The 21,672-nt window shown below is 44.4% G+C and overlaps 1 protein-coding gene across 3 annotated transcripts in view; it reads left to right on the top strand.

The window, feature by feature from the left end:
* SLC39A8 (solute carrier family 39 member 8) overlaps positions 1–21,672 on the top strand; it is a 40,788-nt gene that overhangs the window by 8,319 nt on the left and 10,797 nt on the right. For 2 of the 3 annotated variants that reach the window (XM_083459264.1, XM_083459265.1), the window contains exons 2-6: positions 1,690–2,358; positions 12,526–12,691; positions 14,417–14,586; positions 15,297–15,419; positions 15,681–15,851. In XM_083459264.1, coding sequence (XP_083315390.1) covers positions 2,095–2,358; positions 12,526–12,691; positions 14,417–14,586; positions 15,297–15,419; positions 15,681–15,851 — 894 coding nt within the window. In that variant the 5' untranslated portion in view covers positions 1,690–2,094. The remainder of the gene's footprint in view (positions 1–1,689; positions 2,359–12,525; positions 12,692–14,416; positions 14,587–15,296; positions 15,420–15,680; positions 15,852–21,672) is intronic. The other variant, XM_083459266.1, reaches the window with a different exon arrangement.

Raw genomic sequence — 21,672 nt, 5'->3', positions numbered from 1 at the left:
GAAACCTTGCCAGGGAAAGGGGAGTGATCCATGGTGGTCTGGAGAAGCTTAGTTGGTAGAACATGAGACTCTTAATCTCAAGGTTGTGGGTTCAAGCCCCATGTTGGACAAAAGATTCTTGCATTGCAGGGGGCTTCAACCAGATGTTCCTTGTGGTCTCTTCCAACTTTCCGATTCTATGATATAGTCTGAGATCACGACTGCAGCATAATCCTATGCGTATTTACTCACCGTGTCTCGCTTTAGCACTAAAACAAAGCAACAGAGAGCAATGCTTGTAAAGGTGGGCACATGAAATGACATGGGTGAGTTTCTGAATGCTGACACAGCCTGTTTACCCAAGATGGGACTGTGTGTACTGTGCAACAATAACGGATTGGGGGCATCTCTCATGTTGACAACTGGGACATAGGCTGCATACGGCCGCTGTGAAATTTGTAGGGATCAGCACACCTGGAATAAAGCAAAACAAAACATCCACACATCCATGCCCTAATGACATTATTTAGAAAGTTGATAAACCCGGCCCCAGCGAGATCAGCAATGACCCTGCTGTTTTCCTGGGCAAATCTCTCATATCTGCATGCTCAGATGTTGACATTTCTGAGCCACAGCCAAGCCCTAGCAAACTATTGTTTACCATCTGAAATTGCAAAGCGCATGCTGTGCCCCCTCTCCCTTGTTAACTCTTCGGTGTGTTTCACATTTCTGAAAAGGAAAGTTTTTCTGCAGCCAGTTAGTGCTTCAGCAAGCAAGGATAGTGGCTGGACTGGAATTCTCCCCCTTGAAAGTACAGTAATTTAGAATTGCTTGTGTGAGAAAGAGAAGAGATAAAGGGATGGTTTAAAGCAGAAGTGGGGAACTTCAGACTCGGGGTTCAAATGTGACCCTTTGTTCCCTGGTCACATCCATGACAGGCCCTATCTCATGCTTTATTTATTTAGATTTATACACTGCTTGATTGTAAAAAATATCACTTCAAAGTGGTTTACAAAACACAAAACAGTAACTGATTGAGGAACTGGAGCACCTTCTCTGTGAACAAGGGCAAACAGAATTGGCTGGCATGACAATTCAAGACAGACAAAAAAATAAAGCACTCACAGGAAATAATAGTGCTGCTTTATTCTTCACTGGGCTGGCCACATCTGGACCCCACATTTTAAGACTAAGACTGACAAATGGGAGTGGGTTCAAAGGTGGGAGATCATGATGGTGAGGGAGGTCTGGAAGAAACCCAGCCCTGTGAGGAACAGTTGAGAGAGATGGGCATGTTTAGCCAGAAGGAGAGAAGAGGGGTGGGGTTGTGGTTGTAGTTGAAGATAGTAAGATGGTACAACTATTGCACTAAGTATTCATATTGATTTTTTAAAAAATGTGTTGCTTTTGCCTCTTTTACTGTATTTCATTCTATTACAATTTGAAATCCATGGAATTCAATTTTAATATAATAAAATGCAATGCTGAAGGATTAAAGAAGCAATTTCTTAATGGATCTCTCTCTCTCTCTCTCTCTCTCTCTCTGTCTGTGTGTGTGTGTGTGTGTACACGTGTGTGTGCGCGCGCATGTGCTTGTGTGTGTGTGTCTATATAAAAACTCCTAGCAAAAGCTGGGAAAGTCCACTCCTGTATGATTTCAGCTGCCTTCTCAACCTTCCCTGCCCCTATGTTCTGTCCTCTATCACGCAGGAGGAGCTGAATGCATCTCTGCCGTCCCGTTGTCCCGTCCGCTTCTGCTGGGGAAGAAACTTCCCTCTCCGTCTCTTTTGGCTTCTCTCCTGCCCTCCCGCCCCCCTTCCATCGATCCTGCGGGCTCTCCAGGATTAGGAAAGGTCCGAGGGAGCGCCCCAAACCCTGCCCTTGCCCAGGAGGGGAGGGGAGCGACGAAGGAAGACCCGCCACCAGCAGCCGCGCAGGACGCAGTGCGCCCGAGGGAGGCTGAGGCTGCGGACAGGACCTACTCGTTGGCTCCCGCCGGCAAAGGGAAGGCAAGGCGCGTGCGCGCCGTCGGCGAAACCTTAACCCTTCGCGCTCCTTCCGTGCCGCTTCTGCTGAGCAGCTGAGCCAAGAGCAGCTGCTGCGTCGTCGTCGGCGATGTCTCTCGTGTCTCGGACGCTCCTGGCCGCCGCGCTCGCTTTGGCACTGGCCGGCTTGGCTCCAACCAGGGCGCAAGGATCGACGCCAGCAGCCTCGCCGGCGGGGCCGCCCTTCGCCCGGGATGTCCTGGCGCTGTTCGGGGGCAACCGGAGCCTCTCGGCCGGGCAGCTCGAGCAAATGCTGCAGAAGATGGGGGCCGCGCACCGGCTGGAGGAGTCGCTGGCCGGACAGCTGGACCTGCACGTCCTGCGCTACAACCAGGTACAGTCCAGTCCCGGTCGTGTTGCCCCGGCAAAGTCCTTCGCCGCCCCGTCTCCTGGATTCTCCCCACAAGTTGTTACAGAGGGGAAACTGAGGCGGAGACAGGAGGACCGGGTCGGATCTTTCTGCAGAGACTTGAAGCCTCCTCGCCCGGGAACGGGGGGCGGGGGAGGGCTGCAACTTGCGGTTGTTTTCACATAATTCTGATCGTCGCCTTTTAACTCATTGATTGTGTGCGTTTTCGAAAATTCGTCCGTCGATGGTTTGAGCGTGGTGCTGATAGCGCCAAGGTTGCAGGTTCGAGCCTTATATGGGAGAGCTGGGGGTTGGACTAGATGATCCCTGGGGTTCCTTCCAACTCTATGTTTCTATGCAGAAAGTCCCAAGTTCAGTCTCTGCCTAAAACCTTTAGTCAGTGTGGATGGCATTGAGTTAATGGCCTAATAGTCTGATTAGGTGCAAGGCAGCTTCTGATGCACACAGCATAATTGCCCAATAATGTTTTCATTTGGGTTCGCTCTGCCCTCTCTGCTCTCTCACCCAGGTACAACCATTTACTTGTCAAATCACCACACATTCATACATCTGAAGAAAGAATAGTAATAATTTTATTATTTATACCCAACCCATCTGACTCTACAAAGGCCATAAGGGATTTGTCTGTCTTTAGTGCTTCGGCCCAGTATACCTGAAGGAGCGTCTCCACCCCCATCGTTCTGCCCGGACACTGAGGTCCAGCACCGAGGGCCTTCTGGCGGTTCCCTCATTGCGAGAAGCGAAGCTACAGGGAACCAGGCAGAGGGCCTTTTCGGTGGTGGCGCCCGCCCTGTGGAATGCCCTCCCATCGGATGTCAAGGTGATGGACAACTACCTGACATTCAGAAAACATCTTAAGGCGGCCCTATTCAGGGAAGCTTTTAATGTATGATATTTTAGTGTTTTTTGGTTTCTGTGGAAGCCGCCCAGAGTGGCTGGGGAAACCCAGCCAGATGGGCGGGGTACAAATAATAAATTATTATTATTATAATAGTCCAACTCGAACAGTTTTCAAGGAAATTAGGCAAATTTATTCAGGATAAGGCTAGGACCCTTGACAAGGATGTAGTTCCTCCAGGATCATAGGCAGTCAATCTGTGAATACTAGTTCCTGGGAAACATAGTGGGAAGCTATGCCAGTAGGTAGCTCAATAAAGATGTGGACCCAGTGTGTGGCAGGTGTGAGAAAGGCGAATTCCATGATAGGGATAATTGGGGAAAGAATTGGAGATAAAACTGCTGATATCGTGATGCTGTTATATGATCCATGAGCTTTTGGAATACAGTGGTACCTCAGGTTAAGTACTTAATTCATTCTGGAGGTCCATACTCAACCTGAAACTGTTCTTAACCTGAAGCACCACTTTAGCTAATGGGGCCTCCTGCTGCTGCCACGCCGCTGGAGCACGATTTCTGTTCTCATCCTGAAGCAAAGTTCTTAACTTGAAGCACTATTTCTGGGTTAGTGGAGTTTGTAACCTGAAGCGTATGTAACCTGAAGCGTATGTAACCCGAGGTACCACTATATGTTCTGGTTACCTCATCTCGAAAAAAGATATTGCGGAGTTGGAAAAAAAAAACAGAAAAGGACAACCAGAATTATCGCTGGGATGGAGAAACTCCACTATGAGGAAAGATTGGGGACTTTTTTAGTTTAGAGAAAAGGCGAGTAAGTGGCAAAATGGTCAAAGTGTGTACCATTAGGCATGGAGAAAGTGGACAGAGAAATGATTTTCTCTGTCTCTCATAACCCTGGAACTCAGCGACATCCAGTGAAACTGAATGCTGGAAAGAGAACTTATTCACACATCGTATAGCTGAACTACAGAATTCGCTCCCACAAGAGGCAGTGATGGCCAGCCAACTTGGATGGCTTTGCAAAGTGAAACTGAGCATTGAAGGAACATATCCTAAAAACAAACATGTACTGCACAATGTGGTGGGGAAACTTTGGCTTTGCAAATGTTACTAAAACTACAACTCTCATTGTCCCTGGCCATGCTTGCCGGGGCTGTTGGGAGTTGTAGTTCCACCATATTTGGAGGGTCAAAGGTTCCCCACACCTGTACAAAGCAAAACCATGGTTTTATCATCCACATGCAAACATGTGGGCTCTCAAGGAGGAGATTGGAGCTGCTCCTCCCCAGGTCCTTTATCTCTGGACAGCACCGCAGCAAAGCCAAGGTTTGTTCTTGGCTGCAGCTTGTGATTAATGAGGGGAGAGCTTCACCACAATTCCAGGTTTGGACAAGCCGAACCTTGGCTTAGTTGCTGCACTGAGTTAAAAGGGCTTTGGAGGAGCAAAGTGGGTGTGATCTCCTTCTCGGGAGCCCACCTGCTTTTGCAAAGCCATAGTTTTGCTTACTGTGACTTGCAGACCTGCCCAATATGCATGTATTCAACTCCTAAAAATGTTTGCTTTCAGACCTGTGTTCCGTTTCTTTGTGGGCACAGTTTTATTTGAATAACTAAGACTGCCAGTTTCTGTGCATCTCATTTGGGTGCCGTGCTTGGAACAGAATGTTACGGTACAGTCCCTTGTTGGGGCTGACTTTTAACGGGTAATGTTAAACTTGTTGGTTGGGATATGGAGTGACAGGAGGCACTGTAGCTCAGTGGTGGAGCACATGTCTTGCATGCAGAGGGGCCCATGTTCTGCCCCTGACATCACCAGGTCTGGCTGTGAATGGAAGAGCCACTGCCAGTCAGTGTAGACAATACTGTGCTCAGTGGTCCAACTTGGTGTAATAATAATAATAATAATAATAATAATAATAATAATAATAATAATAATTTATTTGTACCCTGCCCACCTGGCTGGGTCTCCCCAGCCACTCTGGGCAGCTTCCAACAAAGATTAAAAATACATTAAAATGTTACACATTAAAAACTTCCCTGAACAGGACTGCTTTCAGATGTCTTCTAAATGTCAGGTAATTGTTTATCTCTTTGACATCTGAAGGGAGGGTGTTCCACAGGGCGGGCGCCACTACCGAGAAGGCCCTCTGCCTGGTTCCCTGTAACTTGGCTTCCTGCAGTGAGGGAACCGCCAGAAGGCCCTCAGCACTGGACCTCAGTGTCTGGGCAGAACGATGGGGGTGGAGACGCTCCTTCAGATATACTGGGCCAAGGCTGTTTAGGGCTTTAAAGGACAACATCAACACTTTGAATTGTGCTCAGAAACGTACAATTACAAATGTGTAAGATGGTAAGGGTTTTAACTCTTGCTACAACAGATGCTTCCGAAGCAAGGATTGTTGCCAGTGCTTAGGGCAGGGGTCAGCAAACCTTTTCAGCAGGGGGCCGGTCCACAGTCCCTCAGACCTTGGGGGGGGGCGGACTATATTTTGGAGGGGGGAAAAGAACGAATTCCTCTGCCCCACAAATAACCCAGAGATGCATTTTAAATAAAAGGACACATTCTACTCATGTAAAATCACACTGATTCCCAGACTGTCTGCGGGCCAGATATAGAAGGTGATTGGGCCGGATCCTGCCCCCAGGCCTTAGTTTGCCTACCTATGGCTTACGGCAAAGCATGGATTGGACCTCCACATCCATACCTAGTCTGAAGATCTTGTTTAGTTTGGGATAATTCTTATTGCATTGTGAGAGCTACAACTGCTAATTCAAATCTAATGAAAGAAAGAAAGAAAGAAAGAAAGAAAGAAAGAAAGAAAGAAAGAAAGAAAGACAAGTGAAAGGGGCTTATGCAGAGTGAAGACTTTCTTGTTCCAACAGGGAATTGTTCCCTTGGGAATTTGCTGCTTTTAAGGAAAGAGCTGGTTCCATGCTGTTTTTATTGTAATTATTACTTTTGTTTTAAAAGAGATTTTATATATGCATACAGTTTTAAATCTATCCATGTCTACTCGAAATTTTAATGATTGATTTTTCTGTGTTTTTATCTGCAAGCTGCCTTGAGTTGAGTCCCATCAGCAAGAAAGGCAGAGTATTAATATATATATATAAGAATAATATCACTATGGATACCTGGCTGACTGGGCATTCTCCTACACCATTGCTCAAAACATTTGACAAGGTAGAATATGTGTACAACTCTCACAGCCATACTGGATCCATAAGCCTCAAGGATCTGTAAGCTTCAAGGCTGCTGAATTCCAGTTCATGGCTATGTAAATACAGTGGTACCTCGGGTTACCTACGCTTCAGGTTACAGACTCCGCTTACCCAGAAATAGTAGCTTGGGTTAAGAACTTTGCTTCAGGATGAGAACAGAAATTGCGTGGTGGCGGCGCAGTGGCAGCGGGAGGCCCCATTAGCTAAAGTGGTATCTCAGGTTAAGACCAGTTTCAGGTTAAGACCAGACCTCCGGAACGAATTCAGTTCTTAACCCGAGGTACCACTGTATGGGAAACATTTGCAGCCTGACAAGGAGAATATCCCATCCAAATACAGTGGTACCTCGGGTTACATACGCTTCAGGTTACAGACTCCGTTAACCCAGAAATAGTACCTCGGGCTGGATGAGAACAGAAATCGTGCTCTGGCAGCGTGGCAGCAGCAGGAGTCCCCATTAGCTAAAGTGGTGCTTCAGGTTAAGAACAGTTTCAGGTTAAGAACGAACCTCCAGAATGAATTAAATACTTAACCTGAGGTACCACTGTATTATATTCAAATAAATTTTGCTATTATTTCCTAACCATGCAAGTGGGGATTTATAATTCTGAAGTATGAAGTGACAGCTATTCCACAACTGGTTGTGGATGTGGTAGCAAGGGAAGAGAAAAATGGTTCGGACTAAAGCCAGTCTCTGCACACATTTAAAGCAGCATGATACCACCCAAAGAATTCTGGGAGCTGTAGTTTGATGAGGAGAACCCCATTCCCCTCACAGAGCTACAATTCCCAAAGGAATTAACAGTCAGTCCCTCTTCACAGGGAACTCTGTTAATCTAAATTGTAAACCATTGCTTTTCTATCAGGCTATACAGCACATGTAAAAACACTTGACATGGTAAGTTGTGGCACCCTAGGGGATGCTGACTGATTGTAGCACTTCAAATATAAGACTTGTTATGCACACACACATAGGCATGGCAAAGAAAGAAGGTGGGAAGGGTGGATGACGTCTGAGCAGACATATTGGGAAATGTTGCTGTGTTGCAATCCGTAAGCAAAAATTCCTTTGAGAACCAGTTACCAGTGCCTTCATCCACCCATCTGGTCACTGGTTGAGCAGGAATTGCCAACAGGTGAAAAAAGGCCAGATCTTCAGGAGGCAAATGTCTGGGAGCAGGCAGGATAATTAACCTTTTGTGAACTAGTGACTTTTATAGGCTTTGTGCAGTAGAAGGGTGTGCTAGAATGGCAGGTTGCAAGTGGGGAGTTGTCAGTTCTCAGTGCTTGCCCATACAGCAAACTCCTTCCAAGTGAAACTGAGAGAGAGAGAGAGAGAGAGAGAGAGAGAGAGAGAGAGAGAGAGAGAGAGAGACTGTAGATGGGTTGTCTCCCTATTGTGCTGGTTTCCTATTTGTAGGAAATGATTTGTAATGTGTAGAATCCATTACTTGCAGCCTCAAGTTGCCCAGTCATTCTACCACCTTATTCCCTTGCATGTGTTGACCAAGCTTCGAAAAGGTACAGAAAAGAGAAACAGAAAAGTTCAAGGGGGTGGGAGGACTTCCCTGTGAGGAAAAGTAGCAGCATTGGGGATTTTTTAGTTTAGAGGGGATGTGAGTAAGAAATAATAATAATAATAATAATAATAATAATAATAATAATAATAATAATAATAATAATATATTATTTATACCCTGCCCATTAAAACATCAGTCATTAAAAACTTCCCTAAACAAGGCTGCCTTCAGATATCTTCTAACCGTCAGATAGTTGTTTATTTCTTTGACATCTGAAGGGAGGGCATTCCACAGGGCAGGTGCCACTACCGAGAAGGCCCTCTGCCTGGTTCCCTGTAACCTCACTTCTGCCAGGGAGGGAACCTGATGCTGGACATCAGTGTGGTGACATGACTGGAGCAAATAAAATTATGCATGGAATACCACCAGCCACCTTACCTTGCTTTTGGTTCTCTAGCATTAAACTAGATTTGGGCCAGACAGCCTTTCAAACTGAGGACTCCTTCACCTAAATAGAGGGCTGCCTTCTGCAAAGGAGCACACATGGCCCATCTTTTCTCCTGGGGAAAGAATCCTCAGCTTTTATGACATCTGCTGCAACTTTGTTTTGTTTAGCTTTTTTTTACTGACTTATTTTATTGACTTCTGTGCCATCCTTTGAAAGAATTATTATCAGGACTACTCATCGCAATAAAATGGAAATAAATAATAATAATTGCAATAAAAAAATACAAAAAATGGGGGGGAGGGAATGAAAGATTGAAATGGGAGATGAAACTGATAGTGGAACATGTGGAAACCTCAATTTTATCAAGCAGATAATATTCTTAAGCATGTCATAAACGCATCAGTGAAAGTATGCAAATCTGATATTGGCTCATTGGTAATAGGGCAGTGTAATTGGGCTGAAGAGGGACTTGGGTGGCACTGTGGTCTAAACCACAGAGCCTAGGACTTGCCGATCAGTAGGTCGGCGGTCCGAATCCACACGACGGGGTGAGCTCCCGTTGCTCGGTCCCTGCTCCTGCCAAACTAGCAGTTCGAAAGCACATCAAAGTGCAAGTAGATAAATAGGTACCGCTCCAGCGGGAAGGCAAACGGCATTTCCGTGTGCTGCTCTGGTTCGCCAGAAGCGGCTTAGTCATGCTGGCCACATGACCCAGAAGCTGTACGCCGGCTCCCTCGGCCAATAAAGCGAGATGAGCGCCGCAACCCCAGAGTTGGCCACGACTGGACCTAATGGTCAGGGGTCCCTTTACCTTTACCTTTTAATTGGGCTGAAACATTGAACAAAGACTTTGACACAGTCCTGGGACATGCTAATAGTTCTCTCTCTCATATATATATATATATATATATATATATATATATATATATATATATTTCTATCTCATTCTTTAATATTCTCCCCCACCTTTCTGCAAAATGCTTGGGGTAGCTTACGGCGGCATAATTTAAAACTATGTAATAAATCATTTGAAACCGGAGAATCGGTATTGTTCAGTTGCTTTTTTGTTTCTTGTTCCTTTATTTTACTTATTGCTTTAAATATATTGCTTATTTCAAAAGAATGAGCTCAGAGCAACTTAAAAAAACAACACCCAAAGATTAAAAGCAGATATAAAAGCAAGAATAAAAAACAATCTAAAATACAATAATATGCGAAAAAGAGAGAAACCGGCTCAACCCCACCCTACTAAATAATGTGTTCAGAATTAAATTCCAGAGGTCTGTGTGAATAAGAATGTTTTTGCTGGAACCTAAAAACAGATAGCGATGGTGTCAGGTATGCCTCCCTGGGGAGATCTTTCCATAAATGGAGAGCACCTACTGAAAAGGCCCACTCTTGGAGGGGGCACACAGGGACTGCGCTGGTTCTTGTGAGGAAAGGTAGCCCTTGACGTACTGGCTTTATAGGTCAAAGCCATAAAAAGCTAAGACAATAGAACAGGACACTTAAATAGCAGCAACGAAGACAGCTTATTGTTTTAAATCAGTGGACCATTATACGTTAAAAGTTTTCTAAAATGAAACATCTAAAAATAGAAAAAGAGGGTGCGAAATGGGCTTTCTCAGAGAGGCCATTCCAGAGTTTTGATGCCATTATCCTGCAATGCAGTGGTACCTCGGGTTAAGAACTTAATTTGTTCTGGAGGTCTGTTCTTAACCTGAAACTGTCCTTAACCTGAGGCACCACTTTAACTAATGGGGCCTCCTGCTGCTGCTGCACGATTTCTGTTCTCATCCTGAAGCAAAGTTCTTAACCTGAGGTACTATTTCTGGGTTAGCGGAGTCTGTAACCTGAAGCGTCTGTAACCTGAGGTACCACTGTATTCATCCCATGATGCACCCCAGTCCATAAATACCACTGCCTGGGAGCTTTTTCCAACAGAAAGCAAAAAAAGGAAAGGGGGAAGCGACAGAGAACGAGGAGGAGAGTGTGAACAGTGAAAATGAGGAGAGAGAAGGAAGGAAGGAAGGAAGGAAGGAAGGAAGGAATTTTGAGATGAGTGGCAAGTCAAGGCCATTTTATATTTCTGCATCTCTTCTTTCTTCCTTTTCAGGCAACTCCACCCCTCCTTCCACAATCTGTCAATTGTCAGCACTCTGTGCCATTGCACTCTTACAGGGTTATTTTTGCAGAGCCCCTACAACTCTAATAATAATAATAATAATAATAATAATAATAATAATAATAATAATAATAATAATAATAATTATTTATTTATACCCCGCCCATCTGGCTGGGTTTCCCCAGCCACTCTGGGTGGCTCCCAACAAAATATTAATATTAATAATAATAAAGCAATAAAACATCAAACATTAAAAACTTCCCTAAACAGGGCTGTCTTCAGATGTCTTCCAAAAGTCAGATAGTTGTTTATTTCCTTGATATCTGATGGGAGGGCGTTCCACAGGACGGGTGCCACTACCGAGAAGGCCCTCTGTCTGGTTCCCTGTAACCTCACTTCTTGCAGGGAGGGAACCTCCAGAAGGGCCTCGGAGCTGGACCTCAGTGTCCCAGCTGAACGATGGGGCTGGAGACACTCCTTCAGGTATTCTAGGCTGAGCCCCCCCCTTTTTTAACCATTTGCAAACCTTGGAATTATCCTGAGTCTACTGATACCTCCTTCTTGTGCATGAGTGAATGCTGTTTGACATCCCTAAAAATTGCTGATAGGACTATCTTATGCACACTTATATGGGAGCAAGCCTCGCTGACCTCAGTGGGACTTACTAACAGAGTAGACATGTATATGATTGCACTGCTGGAATTTAAGAAACTGCACTTTCATGTTCCCTTTAACATTAGAACCATGGAAACTAAAGCACTTGAAATGACCTCCCTAGACTTTTCCAAGCCATTAAACCTGTTTTGAAGATTAAATAATTGCAGCTTGGAAGCTTTGAAAATATACTTAATATGCTTAGGGATGTCACTGTAATTAATTTGTTAAGATTCTGGTTTTACAGGGAGAGTCTTGGTCTGTTCATGCAAAACTTCAGAACAAAAGCTGTCAAGAGCATGAACAATTTTGTTTTACTTCCTCTAAATAGCACCGATGCATTGCTTCATAATTGTTTCAGTGAAACTGTGACACCAGGATAAGAAATGTTCGAAGGGCTTATTGACATAAAGTGTTCAGATTCCAACGGCAGCTTTTTGCCCTCATTTCTGGTAAATAACAGCAACAAATCTAGGTGTGGATTTTCCAAAGTCTGTTGTGCAGGGAGGAGGGAAATGAGATCATGTCTAAAAATGCAGAATTAGATAAATTAACAGGAAGGATTCAAAACCTGCGGGATCAGAGATTCTTAGAAGACTGGAGTAAATATATGAACTATTTGAAAAGTAATTGTGATGAACAGATTACGCTAGTAGGACTACAAGAAGTTTGGTAAGGTGAATTATTTGAAATATTGCAAGAAAGACTACGAAAAGAATTATTAGTTAAGGATAATTATATGTAATAGGAAATTAGGAAATGCAGAATAAGTGATAAAGGACAGAAAATCATCAGAGGTGTTGACGGGAGTAAAAAATATTGTAAAGATGTGAAGATATGTCGTATGACTGTTGGAACTGATATGTTAAAAAATTAAGAAAAATGTGTGTGTGTGTGTGTGTGTGTGTGTCTGTGTGTGTGTGTATGAGATCATGTCTAAAAATGGAAAAGTGTTGGTCTTCATCAGGTGAAGTGAGTCTTTCAAACCGGAGATGCTCTGAAACCAAAATGATGACCAAAGCATTTCTTAGGCTTAAGGTTCTTAAGGTTAACTTTCAGAGGTAAGGCTAGTCTAGGGGTGACATCGATGCAGGTCAGTTTAATCCCCCTACGATTATTATTATTTTTTGCCCTAAGTGAAGGAGGAGTATGCACATAGATCAGCTGAACCCCAGATGACCATCTCACTCTATCCAGTCAATGACACCCTAGTTTGGCCTCAAAACTGTGAAGCATCAGAGCCTTTCCCAACATCTCTGCTATTCCCTTTTTCAAGCTAACCCAAATTTCTCATTTTGTTTCAGTGCATGTCTGCTGAAGACATCTTTTCTCTGCATGGAATGTCAAACAGCAGCAAGATCACCGAGTCCAGCTTCTCCACAATATGTCCTGCTGTTGTACAGCAGCTGATTTTTCACCCTTGTGAAAAATCCGTGTCCAAAGGCAATTCCAAGCCATCTCCTACAGAAGGTACCTGTCACTGGTGACTGGTATAGCCGTGAGATTAATTTAGCCCTGTTATTTATTCTTTTTACACAAATCTGTGGAGCAATGTTGCTACATGTTAATGGGGCATGCGCCTGGTGGTCTGCACTGGCTTTTGCTGTTGGGTGGAAGCTGCCTTATTCCTGGTCAGACTGTCCATTTAGCTCAATATTGTCTACTCGGATGGGCAGCAGCTCCAGGGCATCTCCACATCTTTCCCATCACCCACAACCTGACCCCTTTTAATGAGAGATGCCAGGGATTGAACTTGGGATCTTCTGCATGCAGAACATATGCTCTACCTCCTCAAAAGGGTTGGGGAGGGAATCTACCCTGACTAGAGCACTGCCCAGCTGCCCACTGCTGGTTTGCACCCAGTTTTGCTCAGTTCAATCAATCAATTGCCTCTGATTGCCTCTAGAAAAGTTAACTGTTGGGAAATGTGCGATAATTCAAGACTGCAATGGAAATATGGTGTTTTATATTTTAATTCAGGCGTAACCTGATGTGCTATGGCTTTAGGGTGAACACATAACTCAGTCACAAATGCATATTTTATTTATTTAGAATATTTATAAATCATTCTTCCTTCAAGGGAGCTCAGGATGATGTACAACAAATGTGCAAATGACACAGAACTTCAATAACACCCCTTTAGTACTTTGTAACTTGTTTTCTGTGCAACACCTATAATGATATTTTCCATGTGGTTTACAACAGGGGTGGGGTACCTCAGGCCTGGGGGCTGAATGCATACCCTCCAACATTTCTCCGACGAAGATAGGGACGTCCCATTCCATAATGATATTTTTACTATTTATACCCCACACATCTGACTGGGTTGCCCCAGCCATTCTGGGCAGCTTCCAATATACAATGAAAACATAATAAGACATTTAAAAAAACTTCCCTATACAGGATTGCCTTCAGATGGCTCGGGGGTTGGATAACTCCATACCCTCCAACATTTCTCCAATGAAAGTAGGGACATCCTAAGGAAAAGTGGTACATTCCGGAATCAAATCAGAAACTGGGACAGCTTTTCTAAATCAGGGATGTCCCCAGAAAATAGGGACACTTGGAGGTCTGTGAATGCAACTCTCCAGGTCTCTCTAGCTGATGATCAATGGAAGACTCCACAGACCACACCCCCTTCCCCAGGCCTCACCTCTCACCTTCTTCACCCCCTCCTCAAATGTTGTTTCCTGGCTGAAATGTGCCCTAGAATTCTGATGATACCTCTTGCTTGTCTGGATAAAGGATAGAGAGGTGTAGGTGTAGCAACTATCCTGCTAAGCAAAGGTGAAATGTATATTCATTGCTCTGCCCACCTTTGCCTCTGGCTCCATGCACCACTGGGATTTGGCCCTAAGAAAGTTGCACAGAAGGGAATGTGGCTCTACCCCTGGTTTATAATATGTTATTTTCAGCAGAACTGCCCTAACAATTCTGTTTATTATGCAGTGAGAGAGCTATACTAAGGGGCTATTTTGGGTTTTCTTTTACAACCAGCACATTTTAAAATAATTGGCAGAAACATTCCTCTCTTATCCTGGTTCCTGACTTAAATATTAACCAAACACTATGCCCTTAATTCAGCTGTTCTGCAACAAGATAAGTAAACTTCCCTCTGCCAGATCTGTCTGATAGCAAATGATTTTTAATATGGCTAATATTTTGACTGCATTTTTCTCTCTCTCTCTTGTACAGTCTGGGGCTTCGGTTTCCTTGCTGTGACTATTATCAACTTTGCTGCACTCCTTGGATTGGTCTTAACTCCTCTTTTAAAGAAAGACTATTTCCCCAAGATTTTAACCTACTTTGTAGGTTTGGCCATTGGAACCCTCTTTTCCAATGCAATTTTCCAGCTTATTCCAGAGGTAAGGATGAAACGGGTGAAGATAGCAGTAGAACTGGGAACATGATCCTGTCGCATGTGTTCCTCTGACCAGGTCTGAAATATACTTGAACAGATGGGTATTCATTGAGCTGCTGTATGTTCTTTCTCCTGCCATGAACCTCATTCAGGAGAATGAGACAGCCTTGACCTGCTACTCTCCCATCTAAGAAAACTGCTACTCTCCCATCTAACAGGTCGTTGAATGATGAACAAGCCAAAAAACCTAAGTCCATAAATTGGCACACTAGTTGTAAGTAAATCAGTCTTCTAACCATTTACATATGGTTGTGCTCAGATGGGGGACAGTGCAGGGCAAATTTAGGCACTGAACTCAGTTGAGCAGGTTGACAAGTCTTGCTAGGTGTGATGGAGCTGCAGTGCTAGCTTCCTGGCAGAGGGGTCACTGTTGCTTACCAAGAAGGACAGGGGAAGAAGGGAGGCGGCAGGGAGGTTAGTGAGGTGCAATGGACAGATTGAGCCAATCTGCTGCTCTTCCTGATGTGTTTGCACCATGCTGCCCTCCCATTGCCTTGACTTCTTGCTGGTTGCCAGCAGTGGCCCACTGCTTCTGGTTAAAGGGTGAGTAGTGAGTATTCTCTTACAGTATGTGTGTGCATATATATATATATTCCAAATGAAGCACATTGCATTTTGGGTTAACCTGGGCTCGCTGTTCAACCTTCTTCCTAGGCATTTGGATTCGACCCCAAAATCGATAACTACGTTGAAAAAGCGGTAGCTGTGTTTGGCGGATTCTACATCCTCTTCTTTGTGGAAAGAGTTCTTAAAATGATACTGAAGGCCTATAGCCAGGTGGGTAGCAGGACACAAAATAAACACTTTTCAGTGTTAAAGATCAGCATGCCTGTTTAATTGGGCAGAATAAGAAGTTCAAAAAGCTGAGTTTGGGTTTAGTCTAAGGGCCAGAGCAGACAAATCGGTCTCCTCTGCAAATTTGTATCTCAGTCACAGATGCTGACAAATTTCTGTCCTGTTGTGCCATAAAGCATTTGAGGAACTTTTCTGCTTCTGAACTCCATTTGAACCTTTCCTGTTTTATTTGGTTCTTTTTAGAGCAGTCACAGCCACTTTGAATCTGAAGAACTGAAACCTCCCCGAAGTCTCCCTCCTCCTCCTACCGAATCGTTCAAACCTGTTAATGGAGCAATGTGCTACGCAAATCCAGCCATAGCTGAGGCTAATGGAACTCTGAGTTTTGATAATGACATTGTGATCTCTGGACAGGTATGAATGAACACAACTTGCCACCTTATGGCAACATATCAAGGGAAGGGTGAGAATTCAACCCTTGATCCATTTATGTTTTGATACCAATTTTAAAAACAACTTCAGCATATGTAAGAATGGGCTCTAGCATGGTAAGAATGTCGCTTATTTCTTAACAGACTCTGGTATTTGCTGTCTTATTAACCTTGGAAGACTTTTCTTCACTGGAGGTTTTTAAACAGATATTGGATAGCTGTCTGTCAGGAATTCTTGAGCTGTGACTTCTGAAATTGCAGGGGGTTGGACTAAATGACTTCTGGAGCGCTTTTCAACTCTACAATTCCGTGATTCATCATTTCTAAAATTATGTCCTTTTGGACTTTTAAACACAATGCTAGTATGAAAGGGTTAAGTATCAACATCCTTGTGTGTGTTTTTGACACACAGTGGTACCTCCGGTTTTGGACAGAATCCGTTCCGGAGGTCTGGTTGGATCCTGAGGTTTCTGCAACCTGAGGACCATGTGGTGTAGTGGTTAAGAGTGGTAGACTCGTAATCTGGTGAACCGGGTTTGCTTCCCCGCTCCTCCACATGCAGCTGCTGGGTGACCTTGGGCTTGTCACACTTCTCTGAAGTCTCTCAGCCCCACTCACCTCACAGAGTGTTTGTTGTGGGGGAGGAAGGGAAAAGAGATTATTAGCTGCTTTGAGACTCCTTAGGGTAGTGATAAAGGTGGATATCAAACCCAAACTCTTCTGTACATGAGCGCAGGGTGAAACCTGGTAAAATACTTCTGGGTTTGCTGCACAGACTCATGTGGCCAATGAGATGCTTTCGGGGGGGCAGGGCCTGAGTGAGGGTGCACAGCCACTTCCCAGCAAGTGTGATTGTGGCAAAATACACACTGATATGTTCTTTGCTCATTTTAGCATACTGTTTCCCCACACAGAGTTTCTTCCCTCTATATACAGAAAGTGTCACATGTGAAGCGTTCCCCATATTTGAGTCTGCGCAGAAAAAAAAGTCATGCTTGAAAGCTTTTTATTTATATTTCTTTATTATTATTTACTATTTTGATTTCTTGCCTGCTCTTCCTGAAATATTGCTGGTCCCAGGGCAAGTTAGAATTGGACTCAAAGCTGCATGCATTGAGCCGATGGGTTTTGGTGAGGGTAACATGAAACATAGATGCTGCTGATCAATCAAGTTCAACCTGGGACTGTCTCAGATGGTGAGTCAGCCAAGAGGTATGAGGTTTTGCAAGAAATCAGTTTGTATGTGGAGGACCTGAGGCAAAGTACTTAAGGGAGCTGAAACAAAGGCTTGGTCTAACACATGCAGCAGAATGGGACTGGAGAACTTCAGTCTGCAAGTGGGTGCTTTCATTTTATGAATACTCCCGGCATAAAAAAAGAAAACTCCCTGGAAGTGGAAGAGTCATACAGTAAGGAGCATACCCTCCAATATTTCTCTGGTGAAAATAGGGACATGCCATTCCATAACGATAATTTTACTATTTATACCAAACACATCTGACTGGGTTGCCCCAGACACTCTGGGCAGCTTCCAACATATATTGAAACATAATAAAACATTGAACATTCAAAAAAACCTTCCCTATACAGGATTGTCTTCAGACGGCTCGGGGGTCAGATGACAACATACCCTCCAACATTTCTCCAATGAAAACAGGGAAATCCTAAGTAAAAGTGGGACATTCCAGCATCAAATCAGAAACTGGGATGGCTTCTCTAAATCAGGGATGTCCCCAGAAAATAGGAACACTTGGAGGTGTGGAGTAGCACAGAGTTTCTTCCTGATGTTTGTGTTTTACTTGCGTGGATTTTTTAAAATATGAAGGAGCATTTTAAAAATACCATGTTGGCCCAAATATAAGCTGCACATTTTCCCCAAATTCTGACTATGAAAAGTTGAAGTGTGGCTTATATTCTTCACCTTACAAAAATAGGCTTTTACGATATTTCGGCTGAAACAGACTTACGGTAAAACGGAAGAAAAAACATGTTTGCTTGCCAATTTGCGAGCTTGAGTGCCTGTGGAATTGTAGCAATTGAACAGCAATTTGCGATTTTAGCGATTGTACATACGTTAACTTTTGTGGGCTTGGAAGATCAAAGGCTTAAATTGTCTCGGAGTTACAATTCTACCAACCGCAGTGATTTTCAGCCTGTAACCCAACTTTAAGGGAGCGGCTTATATTCGGGTATTGTCTTTTTTTTGCTCCCCCCCTTCATTTTAAAGGTGCGGCTTAGTTGTGGGTGTGGCTTATATTCGGGCCAGTACGGTAGCACCCGGCACTTGGAGTGGTACAGTCCAGTGTACTCCTCTCGTGCTACTGCATGTGTAGACCTGTCCAAGGACACAGGGAAATAGCAGGTGGATAAGGAAGCTGGCAAGCAAGCAAGCAAGGAAGAAAATAGTCTGATATATACAGAGAGGGGAACTCATAGGCAAGGCCAGACCCAGGCTACAACAGGAGGAACTAATGCACTGCATAGTGGCTTCATTTGTGCAGGGATGTGGAGGAACAGTATCCTTCTTGGGGAAAGCCCACAGCTCAATGGTGAAACATCTGCTTTGCATGAAGAAGGTCCCAGGTTCAATCCCTGCATCTCCAGTTAGGGTTAAGAAAACTCCTTGTCTGAAACCCAAAGAGCTGCTGCCAGTCAGTGTGGATATTACTGAGCTAGATAGACCAATGATCTGAATTGTTAGAAGGTGGATTCCTATGCTCCAATTACTTACTATGAGGACACCAATGCATTGGCTTTATTGCTCCTAGTTTGATATTTCTTTGCTGATCTTGATACTTCAACATCTGTTATTATCTTTAGGGAATGTGGGCACCTCTTCTCCCTCCCTTATTTGTTCAGATCCCCATCAATATCTTAATTGATTTGATTGCCAGCAATGCCTTAATTCAGATGTGGGTGGCGCTGTGGGTTAAACCACAGAGCCTAGGACTTGCCGATCAGAAGGTCGGTGGTTCAAATCCCCGCGACGGGGTGAGCTCCCTTGCTCAGTCCCTGCTTCTGCCAACCTGGATGTCAGGGAACTGACATCGGAGACAGAGGCAGAGGCTAGGCTCCCAAGTGATGCTGGAGAGGGGCCCAGCAGGGAGAGAGGCAGCTCATCAGCTGGGGAAGGAAATCAGCGTAACACCAGGGATAAAGGGGGGCAGATGGGGGAATCGGTGAGAGGGCTCCAGGACTCCTCTCCGGAGACCAGCGGGGAGAACACGGGTCCTCCGCTACCCACACCCTCCCTGCGCAGAAGACTTCCGCACAGGGAGAGTAGGAGGAGACTTGGCGTCAAACAGCTTTTATGCTGGAAAAGGTTTAAGAAACACCCACTGACGGATTCTGCTAGCGACTGAGGCAGCCACGAAGTGAAGGGCTGTCCAGACAGAAAAGGTTTAACCAGGCAACCTTGCCAGGAGTGGCGGCAACTTACGCACGAGCAACCCCTATTATTATTACACTAGCAGTTCAAAAGCATGTCAAAGTGCAAGTAGATAAATAGGTACCGCTCCGGCGGGAAGGTAAACGGCGTTTCTGTGCGCTGCTCTGGTTCGCCAGAAGTGGCTTAGTCATTCTGGGCACATGACTCGGAAGCTGTATGCCGGCTCCCTCCGCCAATAAAGTGAGATGAGCACTGCAACCCCAATGGTCAGGGGTCCCTTTACCTTTTTAATGGCTTAACTAGACTCACATTCACTCCAATGTTTTAACATCACCCCTTGAAACCTCCTGTAATGTTTACACAAAGTTCTTACTTAGTCAGGAGTCGAGGTTAAAAAAAGGACAATGATGTACCCACCTCCCCGTAAATCTGTACAGTTAAGGAGCTTTCTGTTACTAGTCAGAGAAAGAGACTTTGTGTTGTAGCACATTCTGACAGGAATCCTGTGCTGTGGTTACTTGAGAGTTCAGAGAGGTTGAAAAGGACCCTGGAAAGGAACTGAATTTTGTAACTCACGAATGGGACGTCAAGTGTGTGACGTTTTATAAAGTCACTTTGAAGGGAAAATTGGCTGCTCTCCCTTATCCTCCCACTGAGCTCTCATGCTGTCAGATGTCCTGCTTCTCCCGAAATGTCACTGCCATTCAAACAGCTTGCCTTTGCAAAGCAGGTGGTTTTGCAATCCCTTTGGAAAGTAACTTGGGAGTGAGGAAAGGAGCAGTTACTAAAAGCGCAGAAGCTCCAGCCTCCTGATCAGGGGGCAGACTTGTGGCTCTCCAGATGTTGTGGACTACAACTCCTATGAGCTTAGGCCAGCATGGCCAATATTCAGGAATGATAGGGGCTGTGGTCCAATGTCTGGAGGGGCACATGTTCCCCGCCCCTATCCTACATGAAGCTTGTTTTCAAAGCAAGGTTATTTACTCTCTTTGATCCCAGTAAAGCAGGCCTTAATGACATTTTATTCCGCATGATCATAGAAGGCAATTCTTTCCCCAATGGCATTGGCATTATGCTCTCTCCTTTAGGATTGTCTCCTAATTCAAGGGTGCAATAGAACAATTCAGTCTGCAGAAACACTTCTGGAATCATTCAAATACGAGCAAAATGCATGTTTCTGTCTTTACCTCTGACGCATTTGGATGTGCTGTTTGTGTAGGAAGCTGATGTGGTGCATCGATCAGTTTTTATTACTGCTTCATATAAGCATCACTCTCACTTTCGCGGCATTCCTGCCGCGGATGCAAACAGTGCTTTATGATCATTGTAACACCGCTCAACCAAGGCACTTTTTACTGGAGCAATGATGACTTAGCTGATGATTCTGTGACTTCAACTTTTGAAGAGAGACCCTGCATAATCAAACTTGTAATGCCGGAGATAAGAATGGGGCAACTGGGAGACTTCCCTATGCTAAGTTATCATTCATTTTGTTTTCTCATTTACAGAGGCTGTAAACTTGGTGACATTTTCCCCACTGCAATGTTCCTTCTGATGATTTGCTTCCCTGTCTAATATGATGGTATTCTTTGTAATCAGAAGAAAATGTTACATTTGTGTGGAAGAAAAAAAAAGAACGTGTTTGCTCAAACCATATTCTTTAACAGGGTGGATTTAACTTTCCCCCATTCTATTCTGGACTTTAAGAACATAATAGCCCAGATGGATCAGGGCAGTGGATCTTTTTGTCTGGCATCCTGTTCCCACAGTTGGCAACCGGATGCCGATGAGAAGCCCACAAACCAGGACTTGAATGCAACAGCACTCTAAGCTCCTGTGGTATTCAGAAGCATACTGCCTCCAACAGTGGAGGTAGCCATAGCCATCAGGGTTATTCCTGTTGATAGCCTTATAGGATAATAGAATTGTAGAGTTCGAATGGACTACTCGGGTCATCTAGTCCAACCCCCTGCAATGCAGGAATCTTTTGCCCAACATGGGGCTTGAACCCACAACTCTGAGATTAAGATACTCGTGCTGTACCGACTGAAGCTAATCCTCCATGAATTTGTCTAATCCTCTTTTAGACTGTTGTAAATAAAAATTGCCCTTTCCCCTTATGGGGTATCCAAGAGCCCATATAGAGTCCTTACATAGGTTCCCTATTGGTAGGAGAAAATAACAGAGGCCATCCAGAGAATATTGAGAAGCAAAGCAGCTAGTAAGCTTGATCTTTATTGATCTGTTGCAACAGGGTGCTCCCCTCATCCGCAGGAGAGGAGGAAAGACCCAGAAAAATGGCATGCAAGGCCTTATAAAGACTTTTGAAATTCCCATCCTGTAGATCAAGACCACCCCCAGAAACATCATACATACACACACAAAAAAAGCTGTCTAAAACAGAACATTTGCATGT

This window comes from Podarcis liolepis (genome assembly GCF_965112155.1).
Source record: "Podarcis liolepis genome assembly, chromosome: 9".
NCBI classification, from domain to species: Eukaryota; Metazoa; Chordata; class Lepidosauria; order Squamata; family Lacertidae; genus Podarcis; species Podarcis liolepis.
The sequence above is the reverse complement of the archived record's forward strand: the minus strand, read 5'-3'. Positions and strand labels throughout refer to the sequence as shown.